Raw genomic sequence first — 16948 nt, 5'->3', positions numbered from 1 at the left:
TTTGACAGACTGAAAGGCTAATTACATTTTTAAAAGTACATTATAGTGTTCTGAGTGTTATAATTGTGTTTCGACAGGCAGAATAACCTAAAAGTTACAGTACATTACTGGTTGAAAGTGTCAACAGAATAACCACGATGCCAAATTTTCAATAAAAAATGGTTATTTAACGTATCAGAAAGTTACGAATACAAGTCTCTCTGTTCAATCAGTCTTAAATGCAGGGCAAACAGGCAATAAATGGGTAAATGCTAAATATGATAAGAACTATTTCATATTTCGACAATTCTATCACTAGTGCTACTCACCGGATGCAATCGAGCGGCTTGGCCTTGTAAGCTTGCACTTCGCATATCGGACAAAACTGGCTGGACTGCAGGTGCCGTACGATGCAACTGCGACAGACTGTGAAAGATAAAACAATATGAACAGTGGGTAAACTAAGTATTCAGACATATATGGTTTCAAACGGTACCCAAACGGAAATGATCAGTAAGCGACTTATACTAACACTACAGATGCACTACTGTTCGACGTAGTTAATTGTAACGTACTGTTTAACGGCACACAATAAATGTTATCATACAATTAGATCGCAGTCATGTAGGCCTAGGGTAACCCTCTAGGTCAGGGATGGCGAACCTATGCCACGCGTGTCATTAGGTGACACGCGAACACGATTTCGGTGGCACACCACATGCGCACATTAAAATTTTTATGTACATTTTGTACTGTAGACTATACGTATCTCATGCATCGTATAGTCATAGTGTTTCAAGTTTAAGAAATACATACCGAAAATCTAAATTCTAGTTCCATTCGGACGTGCATTATGCCAACACTGAAACACCGATAGGTCAGGAAGTCAAAAGAAATAAATGTCAGATGCAGCCGACGAGACATTCGCTCACCCACATCAGTGAATTAGTGAAGTTTGGCTTGTGTGTGGTTGCCAGCATCGCGCAATTATTCTTAGTGAGTAACTGTTTATTGTTTTGAATTTTGTAAGACAAATAGTTGCCAAAAAATTATCCCAATTTCGAAATTTGGAGAAACTATCGCACTTTATTTCAAAACCTCATATTGCACAAATGAGTTTTTTTTTTTTTTTTTTTTGAGTGGTTAGACATTGGTAGTTTAGAAATGGAGTTGATTGAATTTTAAGGAAGCATTTATGGGTGAAAAAGTTCGTACAACTTGATGAAGCATTAGTGAAAATCTAGTGTGCTGTTCACGATGAATACTCTCTCCAGAAGCCGGAGAACTTAATACTTGAACAGTGGAACATCTTCCCACAAAAGTTTTCGGCGCTACTTACTTTGTTTGGGTCATCATACGCCTGCAAGCAGCTATTTTCTACTATGAATGTTGTGAAGACAAGTTATGAAACTAACATAAATGACTTAGCTTCGAAGTATTTTTGCGGTATTGGAAAAATACGACCACGAAACATGCAATCACATGTATTAGGTTTTTTAAATATATATGTAATAACATATTATGAAACATAATTTGGAATTAAGGATGGAAGTCGGTGGTGGCGGTGGTGAGTGGAGGCGGAGGTTGTAGCCATTACAAACGAAAATAACAAGTGGCACAGTAGACAGTTGAGAATAATAATCCAGACATAAAATGGCACAGTAGTTGGAAAAGGTTCGCCATCCCTGCTCTAGGTGGTCCGCCCTACCCCTTCAGGGTGGGGAATAAAACATTGGAAAAAGTCTGGAAAAACATGAATTGTGTAACCAGTATACCAGTGAGTATTAGTGCCTGGAATTAATTGTGTACAGGAATGGGACGTCGATCGGGTGAGTTGAAGACTGTTGTGAGGGGAAAAAACAGTTCCCTTATGGCAAGAGGAACTTACCGAAACTTTGCTAACAAAAACTGAACCTCTCGCATGCTACCGTCCAGTATGTTGTGAACAAATACAAACGAATACGTTCTACGGCGAATACGCGGAGATATGGACACCCTAGAGTTCTATTGGAACTAGAGTTGCGATATGTACAGTAGTACAACAAGCGAGCAAGAACTCGGCGTGAGCTCCCGAGTGCTCGCTAAAGACGTCACAACAGCAACAGGCAAGGAAGTAACACCCCAAACCATAAGGAATTAGGTTCACGAAGTAGGCTTAAAAGGCAGTGTGGAAAGAAAAAGCCTAAAGTGTAAAGAGCTTATATGTTTTTATAAAACGGACAGGCTGTTTAAAAAACATTTACTAAGCAGCGCAACAGTGTGAAAAGACTGGAGTTTGCTCGCGTATATCTCAACTATCCCATGGAATACTGGAAGAAAGTTGTATTCTCGGATGAGAGGATGTTCAACCATTTTGAATCTGTTGGAGGTCATGTCATTGTGTGGGGATGCATAGGGGTGGGAGAATTGGTTGTTGTTGAGGGTACTATGACTGCCACAGCGTATGTGAACATACTCCGTTATAATTTACTCGCCAGTGTTGCGAATTAAATCTTGCGGACTCGTTTGTTTTACAACAAGACAACGATCCCAAGCATACGGCTCACATGACAAAATGGCTGTTGTATAATGTTCGCGAGCAACTTCCAGGGCTTTCACAGTCCACATACCTGAATTCCATAGAAAATCTGTGGGCATTATTGGAGCAGAGACTAAGGGAACGGACATGCTCGTCAAAACAAGACTTCATCTATCATATGAAGAAGGAATGATAAAAAAATCGATGCTGAAAAGACAGCAAACCTTGTACGCTCCATGTCTATGAAGGCTTTAAGCAATTTTAGATGCCCAGGGAATGCATACGAACTAGGCCTACAGATTGTCAAACTGTGTGTGATTGAGGACAGTGTTTCAACATGTTTGAATATTCATTTTTAGGACCTACTTCACCGGGCTGAGTGCCTCAGACGGTTGAGGCGCTAGCCTTCTGACCCCAACTTGGCAGGTTCTATTCTGGCTCTGTCCGGTGATATTTGAAGGTGTTCAAATACGTCACCCTCGTGGCAGTAGATTTACTGGCACGTAAAGGAACTTCTGCGGGATAAATTCCGGCACCTCGATGTCACCAAAAACGTCCAAAATATAGTTAGTGGGGCGTAATGACAATAACATTATTATTATTATTATTATTATTATTATTATTATTATTATTATTATTATTTAAAATAAAATAAATTTGTTTTTAAATGTATCTTTTAATTAAAGTTACGATACCGATTCAATCGTTAACTGCCTGGCACTACACCACTGTTACTACCTGATTCATTCCCCCTTACCCTGCTGCACTCACGGCAGGCTCCTGTAAGCGACAAACTCCAGCCTACGTGATAGTCGCTCTGCATTGCTAATATCTAGGAAGCCACTTCGAGCAGCTCTCTTCTTGTGCGGGAAGGATAAGAGACCTTAAAACAGCCATCTTCCTAAAAGGGATGAACCATTCCGCTCGGCAATTTTAAAGAAAATTATATTTAAAAATATTTTAATTCTGTGATGTTGAGTCATCAGTGCATAGACTGGTTTGAAGCACCTCTCCATACCACCCTATCCTGTGCTCATCTTTTCATTTCGATGAAACTACTGCATCCTACATCTGCTCTAATCTGCTTGCCATATGCATATCTTGGTCTACCCCTACCGTTATTACAGCCTACACTTCCCTCAAAAACCTACTGAACAAGTGTCTTAATGAATGTCCTATTATTTTCTCGTCAAATTAGCAAAATCTACCTCCTCTAACCAATTATTTTCACTGTCTCTTCATTCGTTATTCGATCTATCCATCTCACCTTCAGCATTCTTCTGTAACACCACATGTCAAATGCTTCTCTTCTCTTTCTTTCTGAGCTACTTATCATCCATGTGTCACTTTCATACAATGACACGATTCATACCAAATTCTAATTCCTATATCAATGTGCGAAGTGAGCGTTTTTTTCTTAAGAAAGGCTTTCCTTGCTTGTGCTAGTCTGCATTTTATGTCCTCCTTACTTCTGCCATCGTTACTTATTTTATTACCCGAGTAACAATATTCATCTGCATCCTTCAAGACTTCATTTCCTAATCTAATATTTCCTGCAACACCTCACTTCGTTCGACTGCACTCCATTACTTTTGTTTTGGACTTATTTATGTTCATCTTATACTCCTCCTCTAAGACTCTGTCCATACAATTCAGCAGTTCCTCCAGATCTTCAGCAGTCTCAAATATAACAATATCGTCGGCAAATCTCAAGGTTTTGATTGCCTCTCCTTAGACTGAGATTTCCTTTCCAAATTCTTCTTTGATTTCCTTTAGCGCCTGTTCGATAACATATAAACGGTGAAAAGGAGGGGGGGGGGGTGCATACTGTAGCTTTGCCTCACTCCTTTCTGGATTGCTGCTTCTTTTTCAAAGCCCTCCATTCTTATCACTGCAGACTGATTTGTGTACAGATTGAAGACAATTTTATTTTCACGGTGTCTGATCCCGATCACCTTCAGAATCACAAATAGCTTGATCCAATTAACATTATCGAATGCCTTTTCTAGATTTACGAACGCCATGCACGTGGGCTTATCCTTTTTAATTCGGTCCTCTAAGATCAGACGTAAAGTCAGGATTGCTTCACGTGTTCGTACATTTCTTCTGAGGCCAAATTGATCTTTTCCCAACTAAGTTTCATCTTGTCTTTCTATTCTTCTGCAAATAGTACGTGTTAAAATTTTGCAGGCGTGAGCTACTAAACTAACGGCGCGGTAGTTTTCACACTTATCAGCACCGACTTTCTTAGGAATAGGTATAACAACATTCTGCCAAAAATCGGATGGCACTTCTCCTGTATCATACATCTTACACCTTCGCCATGGTGGTTTCTCCTAAAGCAGTCAGTAATTCAGAGCAACTGTCATCAATTCCAGGTGCCTTGTTCCTTTTTAGGTCTCCGAAATCTCTGTCCAATTCTCACCTCAAAATTGGGTCTCCCATTTCATCAGCATCAACAGCCTCTTCTTCTTCCAGAACCAAATTATCTACGTCCTTACCTTGATATAACTGTTGGATATGTTCCTGCCATCATTCTACCTTGTCTTATTTCCCTAGAAGTGGTTGTCCATCTGACCTCTTAATGTTCATACACTTAGTTTTCCTTCCTCCAAAGGTTTCCAGTGGCATAATACCTTAAATATTGTATCCAGAGGTATGTTTGGGTCACATTAGCCATGTGTTGACAGTTTGGTCAACGGCATTAGGATGCAGAAGGCTACGGGAAACGACTGCATTAAAGATCCTGAGATATATTTCAATAAATCCACACAGCATGGCTGCAACTTCAAGATCGGAGCTGACCGTGTGGATCGTCTACCTCCGTTTGGAGACGACGTCTTAAAGATAAGAAAGATTTGAATGATACAATTCATGGTTCTCCTTCATACCAATTTAACACAGAAAAGTATTCTTTCCTTCAACAGGAGAATAAGTAAATGTATTAAAATTCATACAAAACTAACAAAAATGAATACTGCCATTAGCCATGACTGACTGTGGTGAATTTTCGCAACACCGATATTAGCCGAAATGCTTACGAAGTATAAAGGCTTGTACTAGCGTATTTACATTATTCACGACATGTAAACTACATGCTACTCTGTTTTGAAAATGTAATAAAATGCGGAATATACTCAAAATGCGTAAGCTTAAGTTTTACTAAAATGCGATGCAAGTGTGAAACCGAGGATTTTTTTATTCTTCTTCTGAACATTTAAACTGAGGTGTTTGTGCCGACTTGGACTACCTGCTAATGCAGTTGGCTGTCAAACTAAAATATTGGAGTGCCCAAGCAGCACTGTAGCGTAGGCTACGTATTTAGGGTGATACTTAGACTGAACATGTTGACAAATATTTCAGTAAATAGTTTCATTGAAGGTGATAGAACAGGAATGACAGAATTAAATGTTCAGGCATGTTGTATGATTTTCTTTACCAGTGTCACCGATTCATGAACATGACTTAAGTTAATATTCTTTTTACTATTCTGATTTTGCATCAACATAAATGTGTTCTTTCTCTGTTATGCTTTAGTCTATTTCAGTTTAAAATACAGTAGCCTAAGTGTACAGTTAATAAACTTAATATATTTTCATTTTACTATTGGCTCTCTGCAAAGGAGATTTTAAATTCTACATTCAGATTATCAGCCAGCCCCACGGTCTAGTAATAACGTACCTACCTCCCACCCAGAGGCCCCAGGTTCGATTCCCCGCCATTCAGGGATTCTTACCTGGTTCTGAGATCCGAGGGTTGGTTCGATATCCACTCGATCATCGTGATTGCAACTGAGGAGTTATGTGACAGTAAGATGGCGGCCCGGTCTAGAAAGCCAAGAATAATGACCGAGAGAATTCGTCGCACTGACCATGTGTCACCTTCTAATCTGCAGGCTTTCGGGTCGCTTCGTAGGCCAAGGCCCACCAGGGTTGCAGCGCCATGGGATTTGTTTGATATTTATTAATATTACCGAGATACATTACATAGATCCATTTATCTGAATTAATTCAAATCTAAGTTATTTTTCAAGGCGCTGTAAGACGTTAAATTAAAAATGTATACACGCTATAAAATATTAAATGTAAAAATAAATTACTATATTACCGATTTCAGAACGCTTAACATCACTACCCCTAGGCATAACTCGTAAGTAGGCCTGCAATTGTCGTCACAGAAACACGCCCTAATTCTTTCCCTTTCTTATTGTAACAGAAATGTTTTAGTCTATAAAATTATAGTAAAATGAAATGGCGTATCTCTTTTAGTGCCGGGAGTGTCCGAAGACATGTACTGCTCGCCAGGTGCAGATCTTTTTTCATTTGACTCCCGTATGCAACCTGCGCGTCGTGATGAGGATGAAATGATGTTGAAGGCGACACTTAACACCCAGCCCCCGGGTCAGCTAAATTAAACAATCTTCTTCTTCTTCTTTTCCTGCCACTTTTCCCACACCTGTGGGGTCGCGGGTGCGAACTGCGTCGCACATGTGGATTTGGCCCTGTTTTACGGCCGGATGCCCTTCCTGACGCCAACCCTCTTGATGGTTAAAATTACCGACCCTGCGGGGAATCCGACCCGGGACCCCTGTGATATACGGCCAGTACGATAACCATTTAGCCATGGAGCCGGAAATCAAAATATAGTAATAACAATGGCGTATGGCCTCCGGAGAGGCCTGGTGCTGGTCTTTTGCTCGTAGACGGCCTATTAGGCGACCTGCATCTCTGTGAAGATGAGGGCCCTACCTAGGATGATGTCTAATGCTGAATACACCACACACACCCTGTCCCCAAGCCACTGGAATTAATCAATTAAGGTTAAAATCCCAGACCCGGCCGGGAATCGAAGCCGGGACTCTCTGGCCCAAAGGCCAGCACGCCATGGAGCCTTACATCAAAATATACTGAAAAATAGTGACAAACAATTACAATACTAATGTGGTAATATTAAAAATACATTTTTCTAGCATTATTTGTAACACGTCCTTGTTAAATGGAAAGCAATAGAAAAACTTCCTTTTTCTCAAAAAACATTTATGAAATTAACTAGAAATGAAAATTACTTTTCCCTGTCATTAGTGCTAGTTTTTCTTGACTTCTGAATTCGCCTTGCCTTCACAATCTGTTCAATATTAGGGATCTTTGCTTGTAAAGTACCCCGTCAACCAATCCACCAGTATGAACTGGAGTGAACGAGCTCACTCCACCCGCATGCACAACGCCACCACCCAGCCTTCGACAGGGATCACTAAACAAAACTAGAGGCCAGTTGACGATGCCTTTCGTAGACTCTTCCTGCGTGCAGTACTTCCACACTTCTCTTGAATTTTAACGAAACAACTCGGATACGAACCAAAGTTTTACCTTTTTCAACCGCCTGGGTCAAGGAAATCGAACATGTTCTGAATCAAAAGAGGCTATAAAAGTAACTTCTTTTTCTACCGCTTTTCCCACACTTGTGGGGTCGCGGGTGCGAACTGTGTCACGCATGCGGATTTGGTCCTGTTTTACGGCCGGATGCCCTTCCTGACGCCAACCCTGTATGGAGGGATGTAATCACTATTGCGTGTTTCTGTGGTGCTTGGTAGTGTAGTATGAATATGAAGAGGAAATTGTTGAGACAAACACAGACACCCAGTCCCCGAGCCAGAAGAATTAATCAGACGCGATTGAAATCCCCGACCCGGCCAGGAATCGAACCCGGGACCCTCTGAACCGAAGGCCTCAACTCTGATCATTCAGCCCAGGAGTCGGACAGTCTATTAATGTAACTAAACATGTAACTTACTATCTCCGACGGTGTACTGGTAATTGTGCCGAAATGATGTACGTGATAATGTGACGTTAAGCTTCAGACTGCTGGGCCGAGTAGCTCAGATGACAGATCGCTAGTCTTCTGACCTCAAGTTCGCGGGTTCGATCCCAGCTCAGTCAGGTGTATTTGAAGGTGCTAAAATACGTCAGCCTCGTGTCGATAATTTTACTGGCACGTAAAATAAAATTCCGCAACCGCGGCGTCTCGGAAAGCCGTACAAGTAATTAGTGGGACGTAAAACCAATAACATTAAACTGTAGACCGCAAGAACGTGACTTCATATTAAAATCTCATCAAGTTAATCCTTATTTCGAAAACAGGGGGAAAGCAGTCCTCAATAAATGGTGCATATCGTCACAAACACATATTGTCTAGTGATCCAAAACGTGAAACCATTCCGTATAATTCAAGGAATTTTCAGGAGATTCCGACTATAGTTTTCTATAATGGAAATTCTATATTACGAGAACTTGTATGAAAAGAATGAATTTTGTGATCATAAAATAAGATGTCCGCCTCTGCGGTGTTGTGGTTAGCGTGATTAGCTGCCCCCTCCCCAACAGGGCCGGGTTCGATTCCCGGTTCTGCCACGAAATTTGAAAAGTGCTACGAGGGCTTTAACGGGGTCCACTCAGCCTCGGGAGGACAATTGAGTAGAGGTGGGTTCGATTCCCACCTCAGCCATCCTGGAAGTGGTTTTCCATGTTTTACCACTTCTCCAGGCAAATGCCGGTATGGTAGGCTACCTTAAAGCCAAGGCCATTTCCTTTCCTCTTCCTTGGCATACCTTCCAATCTTCCCATCCCCCCCCCCCCCCAACCACGGCCCCTGTTCGTCATGGCAGGTGAGGCCACCTGGGAGAGGTACTGGTCCTCCTGCCCAGTTTTATCGCCCGGCCCAAAGTCTGACGCTCCGAGGAAAAAACCAACCCTAGTGGGTAAACGGATTAAGAAAGAAAGAAGAAAGAAAGAAGATGATGAAGAAGAAATACGTGAAAACAAGAAACAAAAACATTTACAATCAAAAAATGGCCTTCGAGTAGTGTGACACCTTAATCAGAAACAAACACACAGGAATTCATACGAAATTTAGTTAAAATATGGCCTTCCATATACAGTAATTACAACGCAGTCATTCAGGAATTCACTCAAAATTTATAAAGTGTTAACTTAAAATATTCCATTAAAATTAGTGGCCTACTCCTTGGCTGAATGACCAGGCCTTTGGCTCAGAGGGTCCCGGTCGGGGATTTTAGTCGCATGTGGTTAATTCCTTTGACTAGGGAACTGGGTATTTGTGTTTGTCCCAATACACTCCCATTAATATTCGTACTACACACCACCCTACCAACCAGCGCAGAAGCACGTAATGACGAATATATCCCCGCAGCATAGGCCGTAAAACAGGAGGAATTTCTCTTAAATGATTTAAGAAAATGCTAGGAAAACAACAGATAGGGAATCTGCCACCTGGGCGACTGTCCTGAAGGCAGACCAGTATTGACTGATTGAAGTTCACATACAGTGATCAGCCAGAACATTATAACCACCTACCTACTATCGATATAAACCCGTCCAGACGATAACAGCGTCACCTGACGAGGAATGACTGCTAGACCGACACACGCACGGCAGTGTGTAGAATGGGAAAGGCGCGCGATCTACCTGAGTTTGACCGAGGGCAAATTGTGATGGCCCGGGGGCTCGGCACGAGCATTTCTGAAACTGCACGACTTGTCAGCTGTTCAAGGAGTGCTGTGGTGAGTGTCTTCAACAAGTGGCGAAACCTAGGTGAAACCGCGTCCAAACGTCGAGGGGTTGGGCGGCCACCCCTCATTTCATATGTCGGGCGTCGTGGGCTGGACAGTCTGGTAAAACAGGACAGGCGGCGAACTGAGGCGGAACTAACATCAGATGAATCCCGATACCTTCTTTATCATGCCGACGGGAAGAAGCGAATCTGTCGTCTTCCAGGGGAACAGCTCCTTGACACCTGTAGTGCTGGACGAAGACAAGCTGGCGGCGGCTCAATTATGCTCTGGGGAACATTCACGTGGGCATCTATGGGTCCAGTAGAGCTAGTGCAGGGCACCATGACAGCCGAGAAGTATCGTACACCGGTTGCAATGCACGTACACCCCTTCATGACGATCATGTTTTCCAACGGCAGTAGTATTTTTCAGCAAGATAATGCACCATGTCACAAGGCCAGGAGTGTGATGGAGTAGTTCGAGGAACACAGTGGCGAGTAACAATTGCTGTGCTGGCTCCCCAACTCGCCAGATCTTAACCCGATCGAACACATCTGGAATGTGAATGAACGTGGCGTCAGAAATCATCTCCCTCCCCCCGAAATTTACGGGATTTAGGTAATTTGTGAGTGCAGATGAGCCAACTCCCTCCAGCGACCTACCAAGGCTACATTGCTTCCATGCCAAAACGCGTCGCCGCTGTTATCCGTGCCAAAGGTGTACATACCGGCTATTAGGTAGGTGGTCACAATGTTCTGGTTAATCAGTGTATGTGTGTAGCACACTTTGCGCCCGCAATCCCACCACAGTGTGGGGAAAAGTTGTATAGCCTACTACTACTACTACTAATAATAATAATAATAACGATAATGATAATAATAATACCTTTACGTCCGACTAACTAGTTTAATTTTACGGTTTTCGGAGACACCGAGGTGCTGGAATTTAGTCCAGCAGGAGTTATGTCACATGTCAGTAAATGGCAGAAGAATAAGAATAAGAAGATTCCACTACAAGCAGTGTAGCATAATAATTACAATGTAATCGCATAGAAAGTGACACATAACTTAAATAGGCTATGTCCAATATGTTGCCATTTACAACTTCAAGATGTTGCACAGGTGTTGAAGTTAATAGCCTACATGTTATGTGCGAATGATCATGAATGGAATTCAGAAATATTAAGTCCTGTGGTTGTAGTTAGAAGCACAATAGCAAACAGATTTGGGGTAATTCCGTAAGCTGTTCGTATTAGATACTGACTTAATGAATATGGTAGCCTTGGTAGCTGTAAAAGATTCAACTGCACTTTTGAGGAACCATATATTTTATTTATTTATTTATTTATTTATTTATTTATTTATTTATTTATTTTATTTCTTTATTTATTTATTTGTCTTTAATATTTAAAACAGTCACGAATTAATTCGGAACAACCAACCTTCAGAAATATCATAATAATAACAACGACATGTATATTTCGAATATGTATGATCCAGACGAATGATAGAAGCACTGGCCTTCTGAGCCCGAGTTGGTGGGTTCGATCTGGGCTGAGTCCAGTGCTCAAATACAGTCGGACTAATGTCGGTAGATTTACCAACATGTAAAAGAACTACCTTTGGAAGAAATTCCGGCACCTCAGCTCCTCCGAAACCTGTAAACATAGTTAGTGAGACCTAAAACCAAAAACATTATTATTTATTAGCCACTGGATGGCCTTTAGCCGGAGGCTCCGGGTTCGATTCCCGGCCCGGTCAGGAATTTGTACCTGGATCTGAGGGCTGGTTCGCGGTCCACTCAGCCTACGTGATTACGATTTCAAATGAGGAGCTATCTGACGTTGATATGGCGGCCCCGGCCTAGGAAGCTAAGGATAACGGCCGAAAGAACTCGACGTGCTGACCACACGACACCTCATAATCTGCAGGCCTTTGGGCTTAGCAGTGGTCGTTTTGTAAGCCATGGTCCTTTGAGGCTGTTGCGCCATGGGGTTCGGTTTTTTGGTTTTTGGGCGGCCTCTAGCTGGAGAAAACTGAATGGCATTTACTGTCGTTCTGGTGTTTTGGTTAATTTTAACATACATACATACATACATACATACATACATACATACATACATACATACATACATTTACCTTTTAGACTCTTGTGCTTTTCAGCCTGCAAGAATCTGTGAATTAACTAAAAAGAGACTGCGCCTCCATAACCCTCTATTTTCAACTAGCTCTGTGGTCTCTTTTAGCTCCACACCTTGTAATTAAATCATTAAGACTGAGTCTAACCATCGTTATCATTTCTCCCTCTACTTCTCTTACCCTCCACGGCCGATTCCGTTATCCTCTCAGATGACCTATTCCACTCCCCTCACATGATCCTACCACCGAAGTCGGTTTGTAAGTAGGCTACAGCATCAATCATCAAATTTATTGCTAACTTAGCCTTTATCTCCTCGCTTCCAGCGCTCTCATGCTATTGTTCACACCTGTCTGTGCCATTTTAGATTGGAAAAGTGTGTTTCTTGTGTCTGGCATTAACCCACAACTGAACTGCCTCTGTACAGTTTAGTGAGGGGACCGGGAAAGTACCTGTGACATATCCTATGAGAAAAACACTAGCATACCATTTTCCTGGAGCAGGAGTAAGGAAGGACGGAACCCTATTTCAGTTATGGCGAACGGCTGGCCTGTACGTGTATGGCCTTGGAGGGGGAAGCTTTAACACACTGATCGGTCATTGTCACTGTTTGAAAATGAATGGTACAACATGTAATAGGAAATGTACATGCTGAGCGGGTAACTGGAGGAAAATAAAGTACTACCTTAACTTGGCCTCCACTCGGCTGTAACAGTATGTCCTCTGGTATCTGCAATGTAGTAAAATGGTCGAGGATGAGGCCAGAATAGCCAATGAACTGTTAAACGCTGACGTCTGCGGCAAGCCTCGTTGATATTCATCATGAAATCTACTCTTATAAATCTCGGCTTCTTTCACTTGATTATAGGATATTCATGTAAGAAATACTAGAATTCGAAGGAGTACGGAAATCGCCTCTTACACAAAACAACGTCGATCTATTAACAAATACGAAATAATAATTCATTCTGTTGTATGTGAGGGAGTGAAGGGCAGATGTGGCTCCTGGAGCTGTACAGGATAGGATGTATTAGAATTCTTCGCATGAAACGCGACGAAAGATGCACATGAAGTGAACGGCTGCAGATAAATACTCTTCACACCTTACGCATACACATCAACCTGAGGAAAAGAAGAACAGGTTTTATGATCTGTCTCAATATGATGTCGAAAAAAGCCGCTGTGCGCTCCTTCTATTAGAAAACAACAGCCTGTAATTGACTAGGCATTTTACAGCGCGCGCAAGAGGCTGAGGCGACCTTGGATCGATATCAACTTTCTGCCAGTCTCTCTCTCTCTCTCTCTCTCTCTCGTCTCTCTCTCTCTCTCTCTCTACTTGTTCCCCTCTCCCCTTCCAGCACTATCCCACGCCGGACCTTTACCAACATCTCCAGAAAAGGATTTGCTCAGGCTGGTGCAGTAAAACGCTAGGTCTCCAATCACCGGATAATTTAACATGAGTCCGTCTAAAAGGGGGCGGGTCCTCCATTCCTCCACGAGGGTGGTCCAGCATAGAACTTCGCTGCAGCTGTTGCTGAATCATATTTAGGGGCTTGACACATTTTGGTGCAAACAACTTGTGTGGGGTCTGTGCTACCATGAGTTTTGGTGTCTAGCATTAGGGTGGATTCTCTCAGACTTGAAATATTACTATTCACATATTTTTCTGGAGGAGGAATGTTGTACAACCGCACCGAATAAGAGCCTCGGATCACCGACGGGCGTGGCTTCTCGGTCCTACATTGGAGCGGATTTAACAGCTGAGTTTCAGGGTGGGTCAAGCATAAATCATAAGGACGCTCGTCTGCATAGGTAATCTGATAAAATACTGTAATAGTGTTTCATGTAGAGGATGGAATGTCCCAATCATCAGTAGATTTGGAATAATTAGCCAATCCCTATTTTGTTCCCGAGAAAATAATTCGGCACATTTTATCCTGTATTATCTATCTATCTATCCATCTATCTATCTATCTATCTATCTATCTATCTATCTATCTATCTATCTATCTATCTGTCCGGTCCTTGGCTGAATGGTCAGAAAATTGGCCTTCGTTTCAAAGGACCCGGGATGGATTCCAGCGATTTTAACCACGTAGTTTAACTACTCTGGTTCTTCACCTACATACAACACACCACACTACCAATCACCACCGAAACACGCAGAAGGAATAATAATAATAATAATAATAATAATAATAATAATAATAATAATAATAATAATAATAATAATAATAATAATAATAATAATAATGGCTTTATATCCCACTAACTATTTTTCTGATTTTCGGAGACTCCGCGGTGCCGAAATTTTGTACCGCAGAACTTACTTTACACGCCAGTAAATCTACCGGCACGAGACTGTCATAGTTGAGCACCTTCGAATATCACCAGACTGAGGCCAAGATCGAACCTACTAACTTGAGCTCAGAAGGCCAGCGCTCTACCGACTGAGCTACTCAGCCCGGCACAAAATGAACACATCCTTCCACACAGAGTTGGCGTTAGGAAGGCCATTCAGCTGTAAAACTAGTCCAAATTCACAGAATGTGCCGACCCCAAGCGAGTGGGAACTGGCCAGGAATAAGAATAGATCTATCTATCTATCTATGTATATCTATCTATCTATCTATCTATCTATCTATCTATCTATCTATCTATCTATATTATATATATCATAAGTTTTATGGTGTCCCATCAGTCTGTCTCTGCCTGTCGGAGATTTTACACGAAATTCCCAGTAGGCCTAAGCTAGAAGGCTTAATTTATGCATGTCGGTATCGATGATGCAGAAAACAAACCTTGTACAGTATGTCAAAGCGGTAACTTTACAGAAGACAGGAAGAAATAATTCTAAATTTTAGACTATAGGCTACTATGATATAGGAGTTAGAAAAGTCAGGGTTCTTGGCTGAATGGTCAGCGTACTAGTCTCCGGTTCAGAGGCTCCAGGGTTAGGTTCACGCGGTGTTAATTGCCTCCGAGGCAAGGGTTTAGTCTTAGTGCACTCCTGTCCATTTACCCACCGCAGTACCAACCACAACAGAAGTACTCCACGTAGGGATGGCGCCGGGAAGGACATCTGGCAGTAAAAATGAGCCAAATTAACATCGATTGCCGACTCCGAGAAACTGGGAAAAGGTCAGGAAGAGAAGATACAGGAGTCAGAAACATAATCTTGTATGAGAAAGAATTGAGAGAAAAATTGACGAAGGATATTTATGCAATAATAATAATTTCGTGTGGCTATTTCTAGCCAGGTGCAGCCCTTGCTTGGCAGACCCTCCAATGAGGGTGGGCGGCATCTGCCATATGTAGGTAACTGCGTGTTATTGTGGTGGAGGATAGTGGTGTGTGGTGTGTGAGTTGCACGGATGTTGGGGACAGCACAAACACCCAGCCCCCGAGCCACTGGAATTAACCAATGAAGGTTAAAATCCCCGACCCGGCCGGGAATCGAACCAGGGACTCTCTGAACCGAAGTCCAGTACGCTGACCATTCAGCCAACGAGTCGGACTTTATGCAGCAGATTCAGGACAACATTGTGAATGTGTAGGTTCTACATGTTTTAATCTAAAAACATCAGAAATTGACATGGAAGGTTTGCATTCAGCAGCATTAATATTATAATCATATTTTTCTCTCTTTGCCCAAATATTTTAACATAATATTTTATGTGACTTTCTGCCAAACAGGATCTATGTAACACGATCATCTTTCAGTTACACTTTTTTTTAAGTTGCTTTACGTCGCACCGACACAGATAGGTCTTATTGCGACGATGGCGTAGGAAGGGGCTAGGAGTGGGAAGGAAATGGCTGTGGCCTTAATTAAGGTACAGCCTCAGCATTTGCCTGGTGTGAAAACGGGAAACCACAGAAAACCATCTTCAAGGCTGCCGATAGTGGGGTTCGAACCCACTATCTCCCGATTACTGGATACTGGCCGCACTTAAGGACTGCAGCTATCGAGCTCGGTCAGTTATACTTTAAGGCCACGACCGCTGTCTTTTCTGAAAACGTATACGAGTTAGTGCGACAATAAACATCTGACAATAAACACACACAGACACATATGTATCACCCGCGTTACGCACATTTTGCTCCAATGTTGAATTATATATCGTCCAAAATATTTAGCACTTTATTCTCTATCCTCTTGAGCTGATATAGGCCTATTTGTTGAGAATTTATGGAACATCACTTACATTCCCAACTTTGTCATTTGTAAGATTTCTTCTCTAAAAGAAAGTGAAGGTTTTGATAATCAACGCTGGCTAGAAATGTGTGTTCGGGGATTGAATGTGCTGAGTTACATAACATCAAATGAACCGAACGGTGCCTGTTGACTGTCGGTTTCGTTAAGACAGCGCTTAACTAGGAGAACACTCACACGCGACTTGAACAGGTCGTTGACAGGCATCTCACATTTCTCCCTATATGCCTGTGATGTGCTTAGTGGTGGTGATTTTCAGCGTTTTAATAAGAAATTTAGCATTCTGATCTGTACATTTAGAGTTTTGTAGCATCCATACACTTGTTATTTAGCATTTCATAGCGTTTTGTAGAAAAACATAGGTTGAGTTAATTCAGACAGGTAATGCCTCTGGATAATATTAACGAAAAATTAAAATCGCATTATCATAGAGCTAAGAGGTAAAATAAGAATGCCCGGGCGCGTTGGCCGTGCGGTTAGGAGGGCGCAGCTGTGAGCTCGCATCCGGGAGATAGTGGGTTCGAACCCCACT

The 16948-nt window shown here is 42.1% G+C and overlaps 1 protein-coding gene across 1 annotated transcript in view; it reads right to left on the bottom strand.

Moving 5' to 3' along the window:
- Positions 1-16948, bottom strand: part of LOC136863469 (protein suppressor 2 of zeste-like) — a 350894-nt gene that overhangs the window by 75533 nt on the left and 258413 nt on the right. The window contains exon 3 of the mRNA XM_068225950.1: positions 309-405. Within this exon, the coding sequence (XP_068082051.1) occupies positions 309-405 (97 nt within the window). The remainder of the gene's footprint in view (positions 1-308; positions 406-16948) is intronic.

This window comes from Anabrus simplex, chromosome 2, assembly GCF_040414725.1.
Source record: "Anabrus simplex isolate iqAnaSimp1 chromosome 2, ASM4041472v1, whole genome shotgun sequence".
In the NCBI taxonomy this organism is placed as follows: Eukaryota; Metazoa; Arthropoda; class Insecta; order Orthoptera; family Tettigoniidae; genus Anabrus; species Anabrus simplex.
The sequence above is the reverse complement of the archived record's forward strand: the minus strand, read 5'-3'. Positions and strand labels throughout refer to the sequence as shown.